This window comes from Oryx dammah, unplaced genomic scaffold, assembly GCF_014754425.2.
Source record: "Oryx dammah isolate SB20612 unplaced genomic scaffold, SCBI_Odam_1.1 HiC_scaffold_3, whole genome shotgun sequence".
NCBI classification, from domain to species: domain Eukaryota; kingdom Metazoa; phylum Chordata; class Mammalia; order Artiodactyla; family Bovidae; genus Oryx; species Oryx dammah.
In genome coordinates, this window is record NW_024070187.1 from 49,795,238 (window position 1) to 49,816,209 (window position 20,972).

Genomic DNA, 20,972 nt, shown 5'->3' on the forward strand with positions numbered 1-20,972 from the left:
GCCTTATTTTGTGACTTAAAACAAGCATATGCATACATCATAAAATCCACAAAACTTGAATGCTTTTGTTTCATAAATTTTGATCTCTGAAAGGTGCACTGAAGGTGAGGTATTTTCCCTGCTTTTTGTTGTCTTTTCTAGATTTTCAAACTCTTAGTCTGAGGTTAGCTTATTAGTAATTTTTAACATGTTAAAATGGAGCTCTGCTACTGCTACCGCTAAGTCACTTCAGTCGTGTCCGACTCTGTGCAACCCCATAGACGGCAGCCCACCAGGCTCCCCCGTCCCTGGGATTCTCCAGGCAAGAACACTGGAGTGGGTTGCCATTTCCTTCTCCAATGCATGAAAGTGAAAAGTCAAAGTGAAGTCGCTCAGTCGTGTCCCACCCTCAGCGACCCCATGGACTGCAGCCTACCAGGCTCCTCCATCCATGGGATTTTCCAGGCAAGAGTACTGGAGTGGGATGCCACTGCCTTCTCCAATGCAAGAAAGTGAAAAGTCAAAGTGAAGACGCTCAGTCGTGTCCCACCTTCAGCGACCCCATGGACTGCAGCCTACCAGGCTCCTCCATCCATGGGATTTTCCAGGCAAGAGTACTGGAGTGGGGTGCCATTGCCTTCTTCTTCTTTATGTTGTGGTCCATGCTGGCAAAGCAAAATAACAACCCAGGATCTCAGAGGCAAGTCTCTTTCAAATGAAAATGAGCAATTGTGGGGTTGATCTGTTTATGTTGTAAAGATAACTGCAACTAACAGAGAATTTGCTGTTTAGTTTTGAGCAACTATGACATACCCTGAATAAATCTCCAGCCAAGTCTTAATAAAGAAGTGTTAAGGGGAATATCTGATATGGAGTAACCTGTGGCCACTGTACTTTCCTCAGTGGGTGGTAGCTCCAGTATACTGCAGACTCTATCAGCATAAATCCATGAGTCCTACTGAAAAAATAAGTCCAAATACATGTCCTTTTGATTGATGATTGCTACTAGATCCACAGTAAGTTATCTGAAACCGTTGAGAACAAACATATCTTAAAAATAGGAATCATTTATATACTAGAAAAGATAATATCATGCATCTATATTATTTGGAGGGCTTCCTTGGTAACACAGCTGGTAAAGTATCCACCTGCAATGCAGGAGACCCTGGTTCAATCCCTATGTTGGGAAGATCCCTTGGAGGAGGGCATGGCAATCCACTCCAGTATTCTTGCATGGAGAATTCCATGGACAGAGGAGCCTGGAGGGCTACAATCTATGGGGGTCACAAAAAGCTGGACATAACTGAACTAACTTTCACTTTCCTATTATTTTGAAGATCTAAGAGTCTGAGATAGTGCCTTTAATTAAACACTATTTCTCCTTCAAAACACATATTCATACTATGTGAGATAAATAAAGATGAAAAATAACATTGTATTAAAAGTCAGGTTTATTGTACATTTATGGGGAATAAAAGCTTTTGGTTTTCAAAGCTATTTTGAGAACTGAATTGTGGATAATAGATTGTGCACTTGAAATATCTAATATTTATTGAGGGCCCATTGTATGTAAAAAATTCTATTAAGTTTACCTTAAGATTTATTAATCTTCATAATTATCTTAAGTTAATTCATTCTTATGTCTTTTATAAAGATTAGGAAATTTATATGAACCAAGTAACTTGTTTAAAGTTACATATGTACTAAATGACAAAGTTAGGATTTGAATTCAGGGATCCTCGTTGTGGTGCCTATTCCCTTAACACCCATTTCATTCAGGGAAGACTGCAGAGAAAAAAAAAAAAAAAATCTATGTTTTTACATCTCTCCAGAGGCTGTGACCTACTATTTACCAAAAATATATACAGCATCAGACATCATATTATAAACTTAATATACATTCACTCATTTATCCCCATAAAAATGGTGGAATAGGTATTATTACTTCACAAATGAGGAACTTGAGGCTCAGGGAAATTATAACCAAAGTCACACAGCTTACACATGATGGACACAGAATGACACTCAAAACAGCCTCCTGTTTTTTTCACGAGTTCCATTGTCCCTTGAAGGAAGCACTCAAGAAAGGTATAGATGAGACTGAAGTAAGAGCTGGTTGGATAGATGACACATCTCTTCTTATAATTCGATAGTATCAAGTGATTTCATGATAGATTAGAACACAGTATAGAAATGTTAACCACCTAGTAGTAGATCTGGGTGACACTTGCATAACTACACCACATTTCCCCTTCTTACAGAAACTTCTGGAATATTCAGAAGATCATCTACTGCTTGCCCAAGGCAATGATTTCTACCTTTTCCATAATCTCTTAACATGCTCACCTTTCTAACCTTCCTAAATGCCCCAAACAGACAAAAGGCAAGGATCTTTTGTTGAGTGTACATGCTAAGTTGCTTCAGTCGTGGCTGACTAACCCTATGGACTATAGCCCGCCAGACTCTTACGTCCATGGGATTCTCCAGGCAAGAATACTAGAGTGGGTTGCCATGCCTTCCTCCAGGGCAATCTTCCTGATCCAAGGATAGAACCCTCATCTCTTAGGTCCCCTGCACTGGCAGATGGGTTCTTTACCATTAACACCACTTGGGAAGCCCTGATCTTCAGATCATTTATATAAAAAACCAAGTCTAACTCAGTATGCATTTTTTTGATCTCATAACCTCACTCCTAAACTTCATTGACTATAATAAAAATGTTCCAATAAAAGGTTTATGTAGTTATTTGTTCCCAGATCTATTATATAAGGCAAGACAGCTATTTTAAAATAAAGTACTTAATTGAATCATTGGAATAAAAATGATACTTTCATTTGAATTAAATAAAATAAAGTTAATATTAAAATATTAGTTGGAAAATAACAAAATTTATCTGCCTCTTTTGCTGTTGTTCATCTTTTTGTAAAACCTGTGCATGGTCCACCAAATTCCACCAGAATCAGGTATGTCTCTAGAAAAGGAAGTCTTCAGATAACAGGAAGTCAAGACATGGAACAGAAAAATAAATTCTTGAAAGAGGAAAATGTGCCTGTGTGTCTTTTAGGAAATGGAAATATCTTTATGTGTTCACCCCCAAGACAAGGGCCTGGAATAGGAGTGGGTGATCAGGATTCTGGCAAAATGCATAACTGCGTCTATCCAAATCTTTACTGGTACAAAGTTGTCTTTAAAAGCCTTAACAATTCCACTGCTCTCCTGTAATACTGATTCCTCTAAAAGTTTCTGAATTGCATAGGGCAGCTTCTGGAAACATTAAAGGCCTCCTTAAATCTGGATTTTCCTTTGAATTTCTAATGATGCTACATATTATCTGTCACTTCTTGCTGAGGTCATTGTGTAGCAATATCTTCTCACCACCTACTCATCTGCCCTGCCTAGTAAGATGAAGTACATTTCTTTGTAGTTAAAGAACTTGATTTCTTAAATTAGTTATAATTTCCTTCACATTAGGAAATGTATAGTCTTTAAAAAGGTTAAATTATTTTTAAAGTATTTTTAAAATTTTTGTCTTCATGACATCTCTTTCCTGTGATGCTCAGATTTTTTTTTTTTCTCTTTCTTAGGAGACTGTAACTTTTTCTTATGGCTATGGGTAGCAGTAATTGACCTCTAAATAACTCTGCTGTTAAATTTTAAGAAGGAGCAATATGGTGTTATGAGAAACACTAAAGTGAAAGTCAAAACACTTGCTCTTTGGCTTCAGCTCTCCCATAGTCTGATCCCCTCACTACTTCCATCCTCCTTGCTGTTGGGTTGAGGTGATAAGTAAGAAGGAAGAAGTTCAGGGAATTTTTTTATGTGTTATACATTGTTTGATATTATGATAGCTGAAAACTCTGTACTCTTGAAGGGATAATTAACTTGATGTCTAAGAACAGATTTTAACTTTCCAAAGTTATTATATGTAATATTTCTAGTAAACAGCATAGCTAGCTGAAAGTGGAAAACTCTGCAAATGATGCTAAAGCAACAAGACCTAATGAATACCAGTTCGACTTTCAGTCATCTCAAAATTTAATATGATTAAGGGCATGTGAAGGGGGGACCTCTAAGGAACTCACTTATGGAAAATGCTGATAGAGAATACCATATTTCAATATAGAATATTTTGCTTTTTTAATTACTCAGTACCATGTAAAAAGAGTCATGATTAACTATTTTCCATCTTCACTCAGGTCAAAATGAAAGGGAAGAGTGCTAAACTGAAGTGTGCAATAATGTTCTTAGATATAATAAAACATCTCCTTCAGTGAAAGACTAAGAAGGATTACTATTTATGGAAGATCTGCCTCTAAAATCCCACAAAAAGAGGACATTTTAGGAGTATATCTTTTAAGAAAAGGGGAAAAAATGTGTTTAGTAATTCTGTAAGACCCTATATAACTCCTGTCTTTAAAAAATATATATAATATCTACTTGCATAAATAAAATAAGGAAATACAGAAAAAATATTATTCTACTCATGCCTTCCCTTAATAAATTACATCATAATATAAATTGCATTTGTTAATCATTGGCGTTTCTTTTGAGGATTTGAGTCATCAAGATTAGAAGTTTTGATTGCTCGTGATGAATCTCTTATAGCCTTTCTTGATTATTTTCTAAATTTGATGACAAACACCGCAACATGTCTCAGCCAATTAGGCTTGTCAAACTTCCACTGTGGCGCCCAATCAAGTGTTTGACTTTGGAAATGACAGGAGATCCTTATTAAAAGTCATCCTTCTGGGATAAAGATGTGGCAGCCCACATGTGGCTTATGGCACAGAAGATAAGCTGCCCTTCCTTAAAAGCAAAAAGAGGAAATCAATTTTAGCAGGAAATAACCTGGACTATGAAGTAAAGACTGATGGGAATGAACTGAAGAGCATCTCATTTCTAGTTGACTGGAAATTGAGTTAATTCAAATGAATATAATTTTTTATGAGCTACAGGGAGGTCAAGGTACACAAATTAAGTATAACAGGTAGGAAGGGGTGTTAGAGTGTTAAGATATTTTTGTGCGCTATCTCTAACTGCATCTCCAACAAAGGATACACTAGGTGCTATGAATTTCAGACTGGAAACACAAATTATTCCCCAAAAGCAGCGACCTGTGTAAGTCATTGTCTAAGTAAATCGTCATACTTAAGTAAACGCAGAGATGTTTAGAGACAATTCTCTATCATCTCTGCAGGGAATGACAAGCACGTTTATAAAGACGTTTTCCTACTTCAGTAGCTAAATTTCTGATTACTGTCTTGTGTCCTTGGTAGGCACTCTCATAGGAGAAAAAGAAAAACTTGAACCTATTAAGGCAGTGAAGAAGAAAAGGAATGTTTAGAGTAAAAAGTAAATCTGATCTCACACTTTGCATCTTTATAAGGTTTTTTTCCTGTTCAAAGAATTTAGGTCAGCTTCAAATAAAGTATCCCAAGACAGGAAATATTCCAAATAACTCAGTTTGCTCATTTAAACTAACCAGATGACAAAAACCATTCAAAAAATTTGTGAAAACTTTGATTTTTTTTAAATGCATCTAAAATTTGTGTTTGAGAGACATAGAGGGAGTTTAGCACATACACAAAAATAGGAATGTGCTTTTTCTTTTGATGATAAAATTAATAGGATCTGTCCACTTAAAATCAAAGAGCAGCATTTGCAACTGCAATAAATAATTATCTTTGCATTTTGCCTTTGGAAAAGAGAAAAGCAATTCTGGATTTCCTGTGAAGAACAATGGCATTTTCTTGCTGAACTCTGAGCACATAGCATAAAAATCTCAGGTCACAGTGGTTCAAAAATCATTAAGCTGACAAATATCAATATTTCAGTTAGCCACTCATTACTAAAGTGAAAAAAATGACATGCAAGATTGGACTGACTTAAGAGTTTCAATGATGTGAAACTTGCAAAATAACCTAATCCAAATGATAACCAAATGAGAATATCATTTTATACTACAGGAATTGATGTGTGGAGGCAAAAGCAATAGGTTTAAATATATTGGGAATAAGTTAAATAACCCCCTCTTTTATTTTAAACCAGTCTACCAAAGATGCATATGCAAATGATATGGAATTCCTTTGTTGTGAATATATTTGCAGAGGTTAAAATCTGTCAGTCTTTTAAGTCCCAAGCCTTGTAGTAAAATGATACCGAACAGTATACATTGGAGCACAGTCATATTATGTTCTTTTGTTTGGCAGTAAAAGAAGCTATCAAATAGATTAAATACAACCCTAGAGGTTGTTTTCTTAGAATCTGTTGAGGTGAAGCAGGTTTTTCTCTCTCTCACTCTCTTTCTCAAACAAAAACAAATCTGTTAAAAAAATTTGTAATAGTAAGAAAATATATAACGATTCTCCAAAGACAGACACATACAATGATATAACAGCTTTACAGAAATAGAAGATATTTCCCACGGCATTAGGCAACAGACTTTAATTAGGAAAACGTGTCATTTCATCAAGAGAGTTTGATTCAGTTTACCCAGTACATTGCATTTCACATAGTATTTCCATTCAGCAAACACGTTGACAGGTATATTTCTATGTGAACACTCAAGGGACTATCCTACAGCACATTAACAAGGTCATTAACAAGGTGGGAGGTGGGGTGGGGTGTGGGCTTGGGTTGGGTAAGTGCGGATTCTACTAGTATACTCACACTTGAACCCACTGGTACTTTTTTTTTTTTTTTTACTTTTTAACCACACAATGTGCTGTCAGTTTAGGTTCTACTTCTGAGTCACCCTGATGTTTTATAATATATTTTAAATATAAGGTTTTGCATATTTGCATTCTATGAACAATGTATAAACAGGAAGCAAAGCAATTCAATTGGCAAAAGTACATGATTTCTTGGATAATTGATAAATACAGAAAATTATATTTTTGGATTTAATAACATGACTATGGAAAAATTTACTCCTGTACAAATATACTTGCATACTTTATTTCTATGTGAGAATATGCACACGTACCTGTCCTGTAACAAATTCATATACCTGTTGTCTGTTCAACACACACTTAAATTTATCCATTTGTCCTCTCCTCTCTTTCTATGATATTTGAAGTTTTTGCAAAACCTTATTTTTAATGGATATGAAATAAAAACAGTTCTTTGGAATAATGAACTGCAGAGTGTTGAAAAAGGGAATATGGTAAAGGAAATGTATATGTAATATAACATTATACATAACTACCCCTCCCCCCACCCAGTTTCATATAGGTCGGAAAAGGCTGTTGAGAAATGACCTGCTTTAAAGGCTCCTTCTCCTCAAATTTCAGATTCAAGACCTCTTCCAGATGTAGCCCTGACTGGGAAGTGTACCCGTGAGTGTGATGAGTACGGCCATTCCGACTCCTGCTGGATGCCTGTCCGCACTTCTCCAGAGAGGAAGAAGAGCCAGCCCAAACTCTCCACTTTCATGCCTGTTGATGAACGAGGAAGCCAGGAAAAACTGGCTAATGGTGAGGCCGCCATCATGGGCGACCGCAACAGAAACCTCCTGAACAAAAAGTTGACCTCATCCTATGAGACCTTCAGTGCGGCTAGTTTCAGCAAAAATGAGGATGCCAACACTGAGGATATTCCCCTTACAAAAACGGGGGAATACAAGCCATCTCCTGTCAATACTCTCACTAGAAGAGAAGTTTACCTGTAGGCTATACAGAAGCAACAGAAAAGTTCTTTTCATGTATGAGAAGGAGAATAAGGGGTGAAAAACCTTACAAAATGAAACCTTGTAATCAAAAAGAGGGGGCTACCAAAGAGACAAAGCTTTGCCTGCCACTTCTGCCTCCAGATCAGGCCTTTAGTGAGCGACACTGTTCAGCCTGATTGAAATGTACAATGTAGAAACCATCCTCGTTACTTGCATGTCTAACCCCCTCACTGATTCCCCAAACCCTCTTACTCTCTTCCCCGCCCCACTCCAAAAACCAGAAAAACAAACAAACAAAAAAAGATGGTTGCAAGTTTCTTTCATGGTAACAAGCCTGATTAGCAGAACATACACACTCTCATTATCCCTAAGCTGAAACATGATTTTAGTCACTTTGATTCAGTTCGAATGTCATCCGGTTGATCAGAAAAAGCAGATCAGGTGAAATGTATTTCAGACATATGATCAGAATATGATGAATAACCATGGAAGGCAATCTTTCAAACATGAGAGAGTCCCTCTAATAGTACAGTCCTTATAGAGGGGAACTCCAGAAGAAGTGTTTAGGGGAAGATCACAGCTTTAACATTCTAACAAAGCCTGAAAAAAAAAAAAAAAACAATACCCAGTCAGAGATAGCAGTCCCAAATTGGCATAGGTTGTTTTTCTCAAGTCAGGAGCATCAACGTCAGTTCCATACATTTACTGAATATTCTTAGTATACATGCTACTTTGATCACATGAATTACACTAGTTATAACTTTTAAAAACTGTATATGTTTTTGGAACGGCACCACTATTATCAGCTAACAGGAACAATTGTATCATTAAAAGGCCAAAGATCATAAGGCAGATCAGGGAAATCATGGAGTAGATTTGGTCTTGATGTGGAAATCCGTGAAGCAACAGAAGTCACTGAACCCAGGCACACAGAGGAAACCCTCAAAAGCCAGTTTATCTTACATTTTCTCTGTACCCAGAGAACATGAATTTTCTTTGAAAGTTCAGAAATGGAAAAGCCAGTGAGACATATGTTTGGTACTATAATAGGCAATTAGTTGAGTTTAAAGTTTAGTTTTGAAAATATTATCAGGGAAGATTCTACTTTTTAATATCATATTTATGGGTAGGTAGGAAGAGAAATACATTGGCATAACAGTCTTGAGGAGAGGTGAAGTGAAGTCGCTCAGTCGTGTCCGACTCTTTGCGACCCCACGGACTGTAACCTACTAGGTTTCTCCGTCCATGAGATTCTCCAGGCAAGAATACTGGAGTGGATTGCCATTTCCTTCTCCAGGGGATCTTCCCGACCTAGGGATCAAACCCGGGTCTCCCACATTGGAGGCAGACGCTTTTACCTCTGAGCCACCAAGGAAGCCCTATAACAGTCTTAGTTAAGTTTACTATCATCATTTGAGAATCAGGTTGTACTTACTGGTCTCATCCACATTTGAAATAACCAAGTGCATTTTTTTACACGTTCAGTGTATACTTCCAAGTAACAAAAGTGCATTAATTTTGCATTCTGTGCAATATAGCACTATCTTGAGACTCACAACTTTGAAACAAGGTGACACCCCTAGTTGACTTAGTCACTAATGTGATTTTGAGCATTGTTTAACATATCTCTTTAACTAATCCAGACTGAACATGAAAGAAATGAGTTCTGGGCAGTGACATGGCTCATGGTATACACATCTCAAAGTTGAAAAATATGCAGTCTTTTTTTTTTCTTCAGTGTCATATAAAGAAACAGAATATGCAGATTTTAGGGTCACTTCCTCTCCAGAGGAGAATTTAATACAATGGGAAACTAAGCTGGGGCATTCAGAAAAAGTGACAATCCAGGGACAGGCTAGGGGATAACAGGTGAAGAGAGCAAACATTCCCATTACTGAATGTTTGTAACCTAGTTAAGGCATAGCCTTGATGGCTATTTAGCAAACTGTAGAAACAATGTAGCTCTGGGTAGTTTCATGCTTTGCAGTATTTCTTAGACTACAAAGTGAAGCAACCTGGTATACAGGTTGTTAATTCACTATAGGTCATCAAAATGCTTATCTTTGAAAATCACTTCTCTGTTTGGTGGGGTACTCTTTGGGGTCATTTCCTTATACTCTTTCTTAAATGGAGTTTTCATTTTGATGTTAGTTTATGTATAATAGGATGAAAGAAGGTATGTAATTGAAGAAAAAAATCACTGGACTAAAATATCAATAACTGAAAATGTTTATGGTTGATTATTATTTACATTATGGAAAGATGCAATTCTAGTACTTTGTTAGGAAACTGCATTAAAGCAGTTCTGCCTTGTATAATCTGTAAGTACCTATTAAGACAAAATACTTCTAAAGATACTTATGAAATGTATACATATTTTTTCTTGCACGTTACAAAGGAAATATTCAATTGCATAACACAGGTGTGAAACAGACTTTTTTAATGCATTTTTTTCTTTCATGATACACTTGAAACATTAGATAGCTCATTTCACTCTATCTTAAAACCCTTCTGTTGTCTATAAAGCTAATACGGGTCATATGGGACCTTTGGATTAATTGGATCCACATTCCCCAATGACATTTGCACCACATACAAGATAGCCATGTCATCATCATTTAACTTGTGAGCCTCTTTAGAACTAAAATGGGTGTGAAAGAATAAAATTCAGTGTACTGTAAGTATTCACAGTATTTCTAGTAGAATTAGCTATCATAACATGTTTATTATTATAATGAGCTGGCATGGCACAGAAATCTATTTTGTGTTTGTATGACTTTTATTTTGAATAGGTTAAATCTGGTGCCACTCCATAGATAGAGTGCTTTTGAAAAAAATCTATAAAAAGAAACAAAAAAATAATAAATGAGTGAATGCAAAATAAGCAACTGTGCCTTTTATACCTGTTGTTATGGTAAAAAAACGGTTGTTGGGTTTGGACAATGAGGGGAAATGGGCTATTCCCAACTTTTCTGATCCTATATATTTATCCATGTTTATTTTCTGAAAATAATAAATAATATATTAAAAATTTGCCTTCTGACAAACTCAGATAGTGGACCAGTCTTAAATATCATTCATTCATAAAACAAAATTTATATAGGCTGCTTAATTTGGTCTAGAAGGCTACTGCATTTATTGTAATAGTAATACAGAAAGAGATTATCAGGGATGAAATCAGTCCATTTTGCAACGTAAAATACTGATTTACCATTTCTATTCTTTCTTCTTTTGTTGTTATTTTTCTTTTAGCTGCTGTTTCATTTTGGTTCTGCTCTATATAAACCATATTTGTTTTCTGTACCCAAGAAGCTCAAGTGAACTTTGCATGCATTATACATTAGGACACATTTATAAATTGAGTAACTATATCAATTTATGTGTATTAAAACATCTTTAGCTTCAGTCTAAAATCTGAACCTCTGAGGCTCATTCTGAATCTCCAGATATCATTATGGTTTCTGACTGGCCTGCTGCCTGTGTTTCAGAAAACAAGAGAGGCACTATTTTTATGGGAAGAAAAACTAAGATGGTACTGAAGATGTCTGGCTGAAAGGTTACCCTAGGAGGCTGTCTTATAGGAAAATAAAACAGAGAGACCAGAAAAAACTGCCAAGAATCAAACAGCTATCCTAAAACAGACATGAGAAATCTGAAGACCTCAACAGTTTTAGGTATATTGTATCAGCAGTAAACATAAGATGAATTCTTAAGGGGGAAAAACAAAACAAAATAGTGAAGATGATCATAAATATTGTAAAGTTGTTAGTTGTGACCTGGCAGAGTTATATATAACATCTGGAGGAAGGCATCATTTTTTCAGCTACCTAGGGTTTACTTTCAGACATTTTTTCCTACATTTTAAAGCACTTGCATTCAGTGTGGTACGATCTGTTTGTAATGTTGATCATTGACTATTGTTCTGCTACTTGGATGTTGATAGTGAAGCAGAGGACAATTTATCATCGTTTCTTATGAGTCACTATGCACGCAACTATGCTAAACATGGCGAAATGTATTAAACACTCGTCCAACTATTTATGAAATACTTTAAATAATTTAATTTGCTTTTGTACAGTTTTGTGTAAATAAATTGCTTGTCTTTTTTGTCTCTGCAAATTAAAATATAACATGGTCAAATGGTTTCACACTTGTAAGTGTGCTTCTCTATTGACAGGCCCATTCAGTTTTGATTGGAGAAGAAGTGAATGGATGCATATACCAGTTGGATTTTAAATGGTTTGCTTTCTGCTAAATTAAGATTGAGTGAGGAAGATAATGCTGCAGTAATTGCTGATCTGGAGGGCACTGGGCATAACTGCTTATTATTTTGCCTTGTAATAAAATAGTTGGATTTTTAAGTTTCATCAAAGTAATTTCTGAGACAGTTACCTAGATGTCTTTGAAACCTTATGTTTACAGTGGAAGAATTTCTCATCACTAATGTAAAAATTGACTTTTTTAGGTGCTATTTAGAGAAATTTCACATTTCAGATAAACTTAATTCTATGTCAAAATATATCTATGGTAAAGAATTTTTTAAAAATCTACAGTAAAGATGAAAAGAGACTAAAAAAACCCCTTTAATCATGTGAGATATAGAGAAACATGAAACAAACAATAGAATTTTTACCTTACTTATTTTTCTGTAGGTGAATTTTCTCTACTTTTTATATTTTTTCGATCATTTACTATCTTATTTTAAACTGTTGCATTTATTCTCTGTTGTCAGATTATAACTCTAACTATAGTGTTTATCTTGTTCATTAAATTGGTATTTATTCAAACAAGCAGCTTTCTCCAATCTAACTCAGAGATTTAAAAAGAGGAAAAAATGACTTCCCTGGTGGTCCAGTGGTTAAGAATTTGCCTTGCAATGCAGGGGACACAGGTTTGATTCCTGGTCAGGAAACTTAAGATCCCATGTTCCATGGGGAAACTAAGACCATGTGCTAAAACCAAGACAGGATGCAGCTAAATAAATACATAGTTTTTAAAAGAAAAAGAAAATACTTTCTAAATAAACTAATAGATTGAAAGGAATGTTTGCCACATCTCCCAACTCCTAAAACTTAGAGATGTGAAAAAAATAAAAATTCTGAAGATGCTGGCCTGCAAGTTTCTCTACCAGTTTTTTCCTCTCTTTTGGTTGAAAATTCCAAGTACTTTAGGTGGAATGACACATTCATTCTTAAACCAAAGATATCTTAGTACACTGATTTTGCCTGGCAGCCTTCCTTCTCTAAAGAAGGAATTAAGGATGAACTATGGTTAGCAAGTCTGATGCAGGTTGTAATAAGGTGAACAAATGATAAATGCATTAATTTGTTTTGTGATCACCTACCTAATGGTGAGACCCAAACATCAGTACATAAGTCAATAGAACATAAAACCATTATTTTTCTTTTAAATTCTCAATTTATATTTGACAAATATATATTACTCTTTACCCCTAGATTGCATTCTTGGGTTAATTTTTTTTTATCATGAACATGTGAAAATACAGTGATACATTTTAGAAAGAAAATAGACATAGAGCAGGCCAACAAAAGTTGTGTGTATTGCTTCTGACTTGTGTGATTATTCCATCACCTCTGATTCCTTAAAGAGTTTCATCTAGTTTCTTAGATGCTTGACAGTGCAACAATATGTCACATACATAACACACATTATGGTTTATAGACATTTTAATAAGTTTATTTGCATAATACCTGCAACATAACCCAAATGATCTATTAGAACAGTCATGTATGAAAGATTTTACTTGTATTAAATTATTTTTAGATTAAAAGCAAATTGAACCCCAAATTCTGCCAGAGTTAACATTTTCACTCCACTAGATTATGTACTAGTGAAAACATATTCCATAATTTAGCAAATCACAAAGAAAAGGAACTCTCCAGTTTACCTGAAAAAATAGGCATTTGGTAAAGTGAGAATGAAAAAGTAAAAGTGATAGTCACTCAGTTGTGTTTGACTCTTTAAGACCCATAGACTGTAGCTTGTCAGGCTCCTCTGTCCAGGGAATTAGCAGGCAAGAATACTAGAATGGGCTGCCATTCCCTTTTCAAGAGAATCTTCACAACTGACCCGGGGATCAAACCTGGATATCCTACATTGTAGGCAGATTTTTTACCATCTGGGGTGGGGGCGGGGCACCAATTACTCTGATTGGCAAGTAGTTTTCATCACTTGACATCAGACAACCTACCGTGGCAGTAATGTAACTTGTATGGAATTTCTGGCAGCAAACTATAAATCTTGAAAATATCATAGCCTAACTTTTATGCTGAATACCCCTAGCCTAATCTATGAGGCAATGAGTTTTCAGTGCACCTTGGATGGATATTCATTCTAGGTCTGAGAAATGAATGATCACAACCAACAATTAGCACTGTCAAAATCAATCAGATCATCATAGAATTCCCAAATTTACTTTTGCTTCAATTAGCTGATTTTGCAAAGAAATCTATTCATTGCCTTTTTGTTTTGTACCTGTCTTTTCTACATTTCACCTTTTTGTGTCCTCATCTCAAAGCCCTTTGCCATATTCTCAGAAGTTTATTTATTCTGTGGTTTTCCTCTTTCAAAAACAAACCTAATTTTCCCTGGAGATGGAGGAATGTTAGGTAACTAACCAAGAACTAGAGGATTTGCAACACAATCAGCTTTATTTGAATAGAAACTTGCAGTGTTACTATTTGAGTTCTTAGGAGGCAGAGTGAATAGGGACTGGACTTACATTTGTTTATTTTTTTTTTTTCATCTTTATCCCTACTTATTAACCAAGATATATAAATTTCCTAAGCTGCAGGGAGTGAGTAAAGGATATGAATGTAAATGTGAAAAGTTAAAAATTTAGGCTCTCCTTTAGCCCTAACTTCATTTTTTTCCTGTCTTACTGCTGTTAAATATAAATTTTATTCATTGGTTGAATTTAAAGTGTGACAAAGAAATAATTTTGTCTTTTTTACTGGACCTCCTGTGGGAAGATGTAGAAGACGCTCAATTGGTCATAAATGTAAAATTTACCCCAAACATCCTCAGATGATGCTAGACAAGAATTATAGTTCACCCATGACATTCAGTTTTATTTTTTCTATTAAAAGTTGTGATTCAAATAATGTCTCACCAAAAAGGCCATATGATAGATGCATGAGGTTGACAGAGAAATGCAGATAATAAACTTGGAAGTTAGAATGGGTTTTGAAAAATAAAAATGCTAATCAAAAAAATAATCCATTGAATTGAACGTCTGAATGATCGGTCTAAAGAGAAGCAAGATGTTTAATTTTGGCAATTTAATTAAAAGTACATTACAACTTCCCAGACTTAGTAAAATAAGTACTAAATTGATAGGACAATGAAGTTTTTCATAAGTGTGTTTTATGCAGTAGTACATGGAATATTTTTATTAGTTTTATGGCTTGTTATAAAAAGTTGACCATGTATTTAAGCCATTTTATAATACATTCATGAAAAAGAAGTAATGGCAAAAAATACTAGAAAAATACTAGAAATGAAATTAGTAGATGACTAGGAAATTTACTTACAGTTTTCAAACCTGACTTTAAGAGAGAAACATTTACTTGAATGCTTTTCCAGACCCTGTAGTACAGCTGGAATATACTAAAATGATATTTCTTAAGCTGAAATTTTTGGCTCCCTGAGTTTTAGAGATCCAGGTATTCCATGAGAATTTTTAAAGTTTAAAGTTTTATTAATATAATGATCAAAGTAATCTTTCAGCAGTTTTCAGTGATAATTTTCAGTTGAAGCTAAATTTAATGGAATAAAATATTTACTTTGCAAATCAGTATTTAGCCATCTATTGTGTGAACAATTATATTCTCTAGAGTCCAAAGGCTCTTGCCTGGAAAATCCCATGGATGGAGAAGCCTGGTAGGCTGCAGTCCATGGGGTCTCAAAGAGTCGGACATGACTGAGCGACTTCACTTTCACTTTTCACTTTCATGCATTGGAGAAGGAAATGGCAACCCACTCCAGTGTGCTTGCCTGGAGAATCCCAGGGACGGGGGAGCCTGGTGGGCTACCGTCTATGGGGTCGCACAGAGTCGGACACGACTGCAGCGACTTAGCTGCAGCAGCAGCAGAGTCCAAAGGGAATTATTTTTCCTCTTTACAGAGGTCCATGTTTTAGTTCAGTTGTGGAAAAAAAAAAAAAAACAAAATCGGAGATTTGGATAAGAAGCAAAGTCAAACAATGTGAATAATTGGCCTAGAAGACCAGCATACACAAACTTTCTATAAAGGGCAAGATAGCAAATATTTTAGACTTTGCAATTCAAGAATCAAAATCAAGGATTTGTGTAGGTATTTATATGAGAAGAGAGAAAAATAAAGCCTAGATTTTTTTCAGCCATTTAAATGCATAAATACCATTCTTTGGTGAGGAGACATACAAAAGCAGTGGACTGGATTTGATCAAGAAATTACTTTGTTCATCCTGGAAAAGGAAATGACAACCCTCTCCAGTATTCTTGCCTGGAAAATTCCAGGTAGGCTACAGTTCATAGGGTTTCAAAGAGTCGCACCAGACTGAACATACACACACACACACGCACACACACATGCACACACACACACACCCTGATATACTCCAAAATGCTGCAATTGAGATTAATTTTAGAATTCATTACTAAAATTCCTCTTCTTCACCTTACTTCAGGATTCCTCTATTTGACCTGGACTGTGCTAGTATATGGCTTTTTCCTGCAAACTCACCAATAATCACTCTCAGGTGTTGTTAGACTATGTGATTACCCTGGTTATTAGGATCATTTCTTTCCATTGACCAGCTACATGAAAGTCTCATCATTAGATCACAATAGGTAGACTCCTTAAGACTCCTTAACACAGGTTGATGTGTGAGACATCCTCAGGCATCAGGAAAATATCTCACTAATCTTCTCAATGAGGGGATTATCATTGTCCACTTCAGAAAAAAAAAAAAAAACAAAAAAAAAAAACGAAGAGTCCTGGAAGTTATCAGTTTGGTTTAAAGGTGGGAGATTTGCTTTGGATTTCATCAGATCAAAAGCTTTAAACAGATTTCCTTTTAAACGCTGTGGACAGGGCTGATTATTTTGTTTGTGTGGTTTATTTGCGTTGAGTAACAAATAATAAGAAGTTTTATATTTAGAACATGATAGATATAACATAAAAATAAAAAATACTGTGATGAATGTATAGGCATTTTTGGAGTGAGGTGCTTTTTTTAGTTCTTTTTTATGTTTTCCTAATTATATACATGAATATATTTTATATAAAGAATATAAACAAGTAAACATTTCAAAGTATCCTAAAGTTATGTCCAGTTGAATGAAAAAAATAATGAGAAACAATTTAATTTTAAAACATTAAATACTTTTCATCTGTTAATACCTCCAAGAAAACTGCTTTTTAAAAAAATCTTAGATTATCATTCTTGTGAGACATTTGATGTTAGCTATTTCCTGTCTCAGCAAAGTAAATATGATAGGCTAAATAACTTCAGCAATTGTTGTTACTGAAATAGTGCAAAGGAAATAATCATATAAATCTTAAATATGAACTAATTTACTGCTAAACCTGTAAATTAAATATGAAGTTTACATTTTGAGGAAATGAACCTACAACCGCAAAGAAAACCTCAGCAACTACAATGAACCTATTGTCTAAGGTTGGATCCACATAGACAGTACAGAGTGCTTCAACTTGTAAACTGTATTGTATCAATATATATTTTCTAATATGACTATCCCTGAAGCTTCAATCTGGGAATTATTGTAGAAAAACTTTTACTGTGTAGTTGTCAGCACTAGTTGATTTTGTTAAACCTCCAGAAACGAAGCTATTGAAAAAAACTACTATAAAAATCTATGCCTGGTCTAGAAACAATAGATATTCTCATTGATTCAAGTAACCTGTGAATGTAACTGAAGAAAAGAAAATATAAATTTTCAGTCTTAGCAATGAGTAGTACCAGTCTACAGATGATTTAAGAAATAAAAACGGCAAATGAGAATGCTAGCGTACTGGGAATGCTTCAAAGCTATAGGTGTTATTGACAAACAGAAGGTGAAGAGGACAAGCAATATAGCCCGAATCCAAAGAAATTCATCCTTCAGTGAACTGTCTTTTTTGTAATACTTGCGCTTTGCTCCTGCTATGTCAAATATTGGGATGCATAGTGAGATGTTTAGTGTACTGCCTATTGACTTCCCTCCGTAAATTGCTTGGAATACTCCAGGCTCATTTTTTTATTAGATGAAGACAAATAGTATAACAGGTGATTTGATTTTTCTCTCTGTTTAGGATTTATATGTGTTTCACAGCCAGTGTTTTGTTATCCTCAGGTTTAAAGCCTCTAAGTCATCAGAGAAACACTCCTATTTGACTATAAATATAAGTCAGATGATTATAATGACAGTGTCGCAGGTGGAAAAATAATCTTCACCCTATTGTAATTAGACCCAACACTGAGAAGAATCACGCATTGCTCTAGTGCTTCAGTGGAGATGAAGCCACCAATTTATACTTTAACTCTTCATGAAGGGCAGAAAGATATGTAAATAGAAGGATATACTCTGGCTTAATTTCAACCTGAATTACAAATATAAAATAATTTTTCAGGATAGTGGATTAGAGCTCTTTACCAGAAATTCACTCGGAAATGTCATTTGCATTTCTTGCTTTCACTGGACTCATGAAAAAAGGCCTTGATGTCTATACTACTCATTACCCCACAACATCATTGCAAAGAGTTCCCAAGGGTGTCACTCCTTCCACACAGGTTTAAAATAACCAGCATAGAGGAGTCAGATGGAACATATTTATTTTACTTACACTGTGGTCAACTTCTACAGGAAAGTCTATATGTTCCTTTTAGTCTTAAGCTTAATTTTTAGCTGTAAATTGATGTAATTTTAATCAGTGGGAAAGTCTTGGCTATGACTATGTGGACCCTAGCATAATTTCCAGGCTAAAATTCTAATCAGAAAGTGTATTCTAATAACCTCTTCTCAAAGATGTGATCCCACTTTTCAGCCTTCTCTGGTTGTGCAGGGAAACATTTGGGAAAAGTTAACTATTAAAATGTTCATTGTCATTATGATTTTTAAAGATATTTCTGTTCATTTTCCAATATATAAGGGTAACTTAACTCAGAATAACATTTCTAAAATGTATCATATCCTTGCAGAAAAATTGCTAATAAATCTTTTTTCCCCTGAAGTGTTTAACATTGTGCAATCCTCCAGAAAATGTTGGTATAATTTATTAGCTTAAAATAATATCAAGTATATAAAACACCAAAATGGAATTTTGAGGTACAAGGACCAACGAACAAAGGTGTCCTCTCTTTTCCAGTTCAGTCACTCAGATGTGTCCTAAACTTTGTGACCACGTGGACTGCAGCACACCAGGCTTCCCTGTCCATCACCAACTCCCAGAGCTTACTCAAACTCATGTCCATCCAGTTGGTGATGCCATCCAACCATCTCATCCTCTGTTCCTTTCTCCTCCTGCCTTCAATCTTTCCCAGCATCAGGGTCTTTTCAAGTAACTCAGGTGGCCAGATTATTAGAGTTTCAGCTTAAGCATCAGTCCTTCCAATGAACATTCAGGACCAATTTCCTTTAGGTTGGACTGATTTGATCTCCTTGCAGTCCAAGGGACTCTCAAGAGTCTTCTCCAACACCACAGTTCAAATGTATGAATATTTTGGTGCTCAGCTTCCTTTATAGTCCAACTCTCTCATCCATACAAGACTACTGGAAAAACCATAGCCTTGACTAGATGGACCTTTGTAGGCAAAGCAATGTCTCTGCATTTTACTATGCTGTCTAGGCTGGTCATAACTTTTCTTCTAAGGAATAAACGTCTTTCAGTTTCATAGCTGAAGTCACCATCTGCAGTGATTTTGGAGCCCTTCAAAAATAAAGTCTCTAACTCTTTCCATTGTTTCCCCATCTATTTCCCATGAAGTGATGGAACCAGATGCCATGAACTTAGTTTTCTAAATGTTGAGCTTTAAGCCAACTTTTTCATTCTCCTCTTTCATGTTTCATCAAGAGGCTCTTTAGCTCTTCTTGACTTTCTGCTGTAAGTGTGGTGTCATCTGCATATCTGAGGCTACTGACATTTCTCCTGGCAGTCTTGATTCCAGCTTGTGCTTTAGCCAGTCCAGCATTTCTGATGATATACTCTACATATAAGTTAAATAATCAGGATGACAATATTCAGCCTTGACATACTCCTTTCTCAATTTGGAACCAGTCTGTTGTTCCATGCCCAGTTCTAACTGACCTGCATACAGATTTCTCAAGAGGCAGGTTAAGTGGTGTGGTATTCCCATCTCTTTAAGAATTTTCCTCAGTTTGTTGTGATCCACACAGTCAAAGGCTTTGGTGTAGTCAATAAAGCAGAAGTAAATGTTTTTCTGGCTGTCTCTCACTTTTTCTATGATCCAACAGACATCAACAATTTGATCTCTTGTTCCTCTACCTCTTCTTATTCCAGCTTAAACATCTGGAAGTTCACAGTTCACATGCTGTTGAAGCCTGGTTTGGAGAATTTTGAGCATTACTTTGCTAGTGTGTGAGATGAGGGCAATTGTGTTTGAGCATTGTGGTTTGAGCATTCTTTGGCACTGCCTTTCTGTGGGATTGGAATGAAAACTGACCTTTTCCAGTCCTGTGGCCACTGCTGAGTTTTCCAAATTTGCTGGCATATTGAGTGCAGCATTTTCACAGCATCATCTTTTAGGATTTGAAGTAGCTCAACTGGAATTCCATCACCTCCCCTAGCTTTGTTCGTAGTGATGCTTCCTAAGGCCCACTTCACTTCTCATTCTAGGGTATCTGGTAGGTGAGTGATCACACCATTGTGGTTATCTGGTTATGAAGATCTTTTTTGTATAGTTCTTCTGTGTATTCTTGCCACCTCTTCTGCTTCTGTTAGGTCCATATAATTTCTGTCCTTTATTGTGCCCATCTTTGCCTGAAATGTTCCCTTGAATCTCTAATTTTCTTGAAGGGGTCTCTAGTCTTTCCCCTGATATTGTTTTCTTCTATTTCTTTGCATTGATCACTGAGGAAGGCTGTCTTATCTCTCCTTGCTATTCTTTGGAATTCCACATTCAAATGAGTATATCTTTTCTTTTCTTCTTTGCTTTTCATGTCTTTTCTTTCCTTAGCTATTTGTAAGGCCTCAGACTACCATTTTGCCTTTTTGCATTTCTTTTTCTTGGAGATGTGCTTGATCACTTCCTCCTGTACAATGTCATGAACCTCCATCCATAGTTCTTCAGGAACTTTATCAG

At 35.6% G+C, this 20,972-nt stretch overlaps 1 protein-coding gene across 3 annotated transcripts in view; it reads left to right on the forward strand.

Moving 5' to 3' along the window:
• The window catches only part of PCDH7 (protocadherin 7), a 469,509-nt gene extending 460,850 nt beyond the window's left edge, over positions 1 to 8,659 (forward strand). For 2 of the 3 annotated variants that reach the window (XM_040237986.1, XM_040237987.1), the window contains exon 3: positions 7,272 to 8,659. In XM_040237986.1, coding sequence (XP_040093920.1) covers positions 7,272 to 7,648 — 377 coding nt within the window. In that variant the 3' untranslated portion in view covers positions 7,649 to 8,659. The remainder of the gene's footprint in view (positions 1 to 7,271) is intronic. The other variant, XM_040237989.1, reaches the window with a different exon arrangement.
• The last annotated feature ends 12,313 nt before the right edge of the window (positions 8,660 to 20,972 follow it).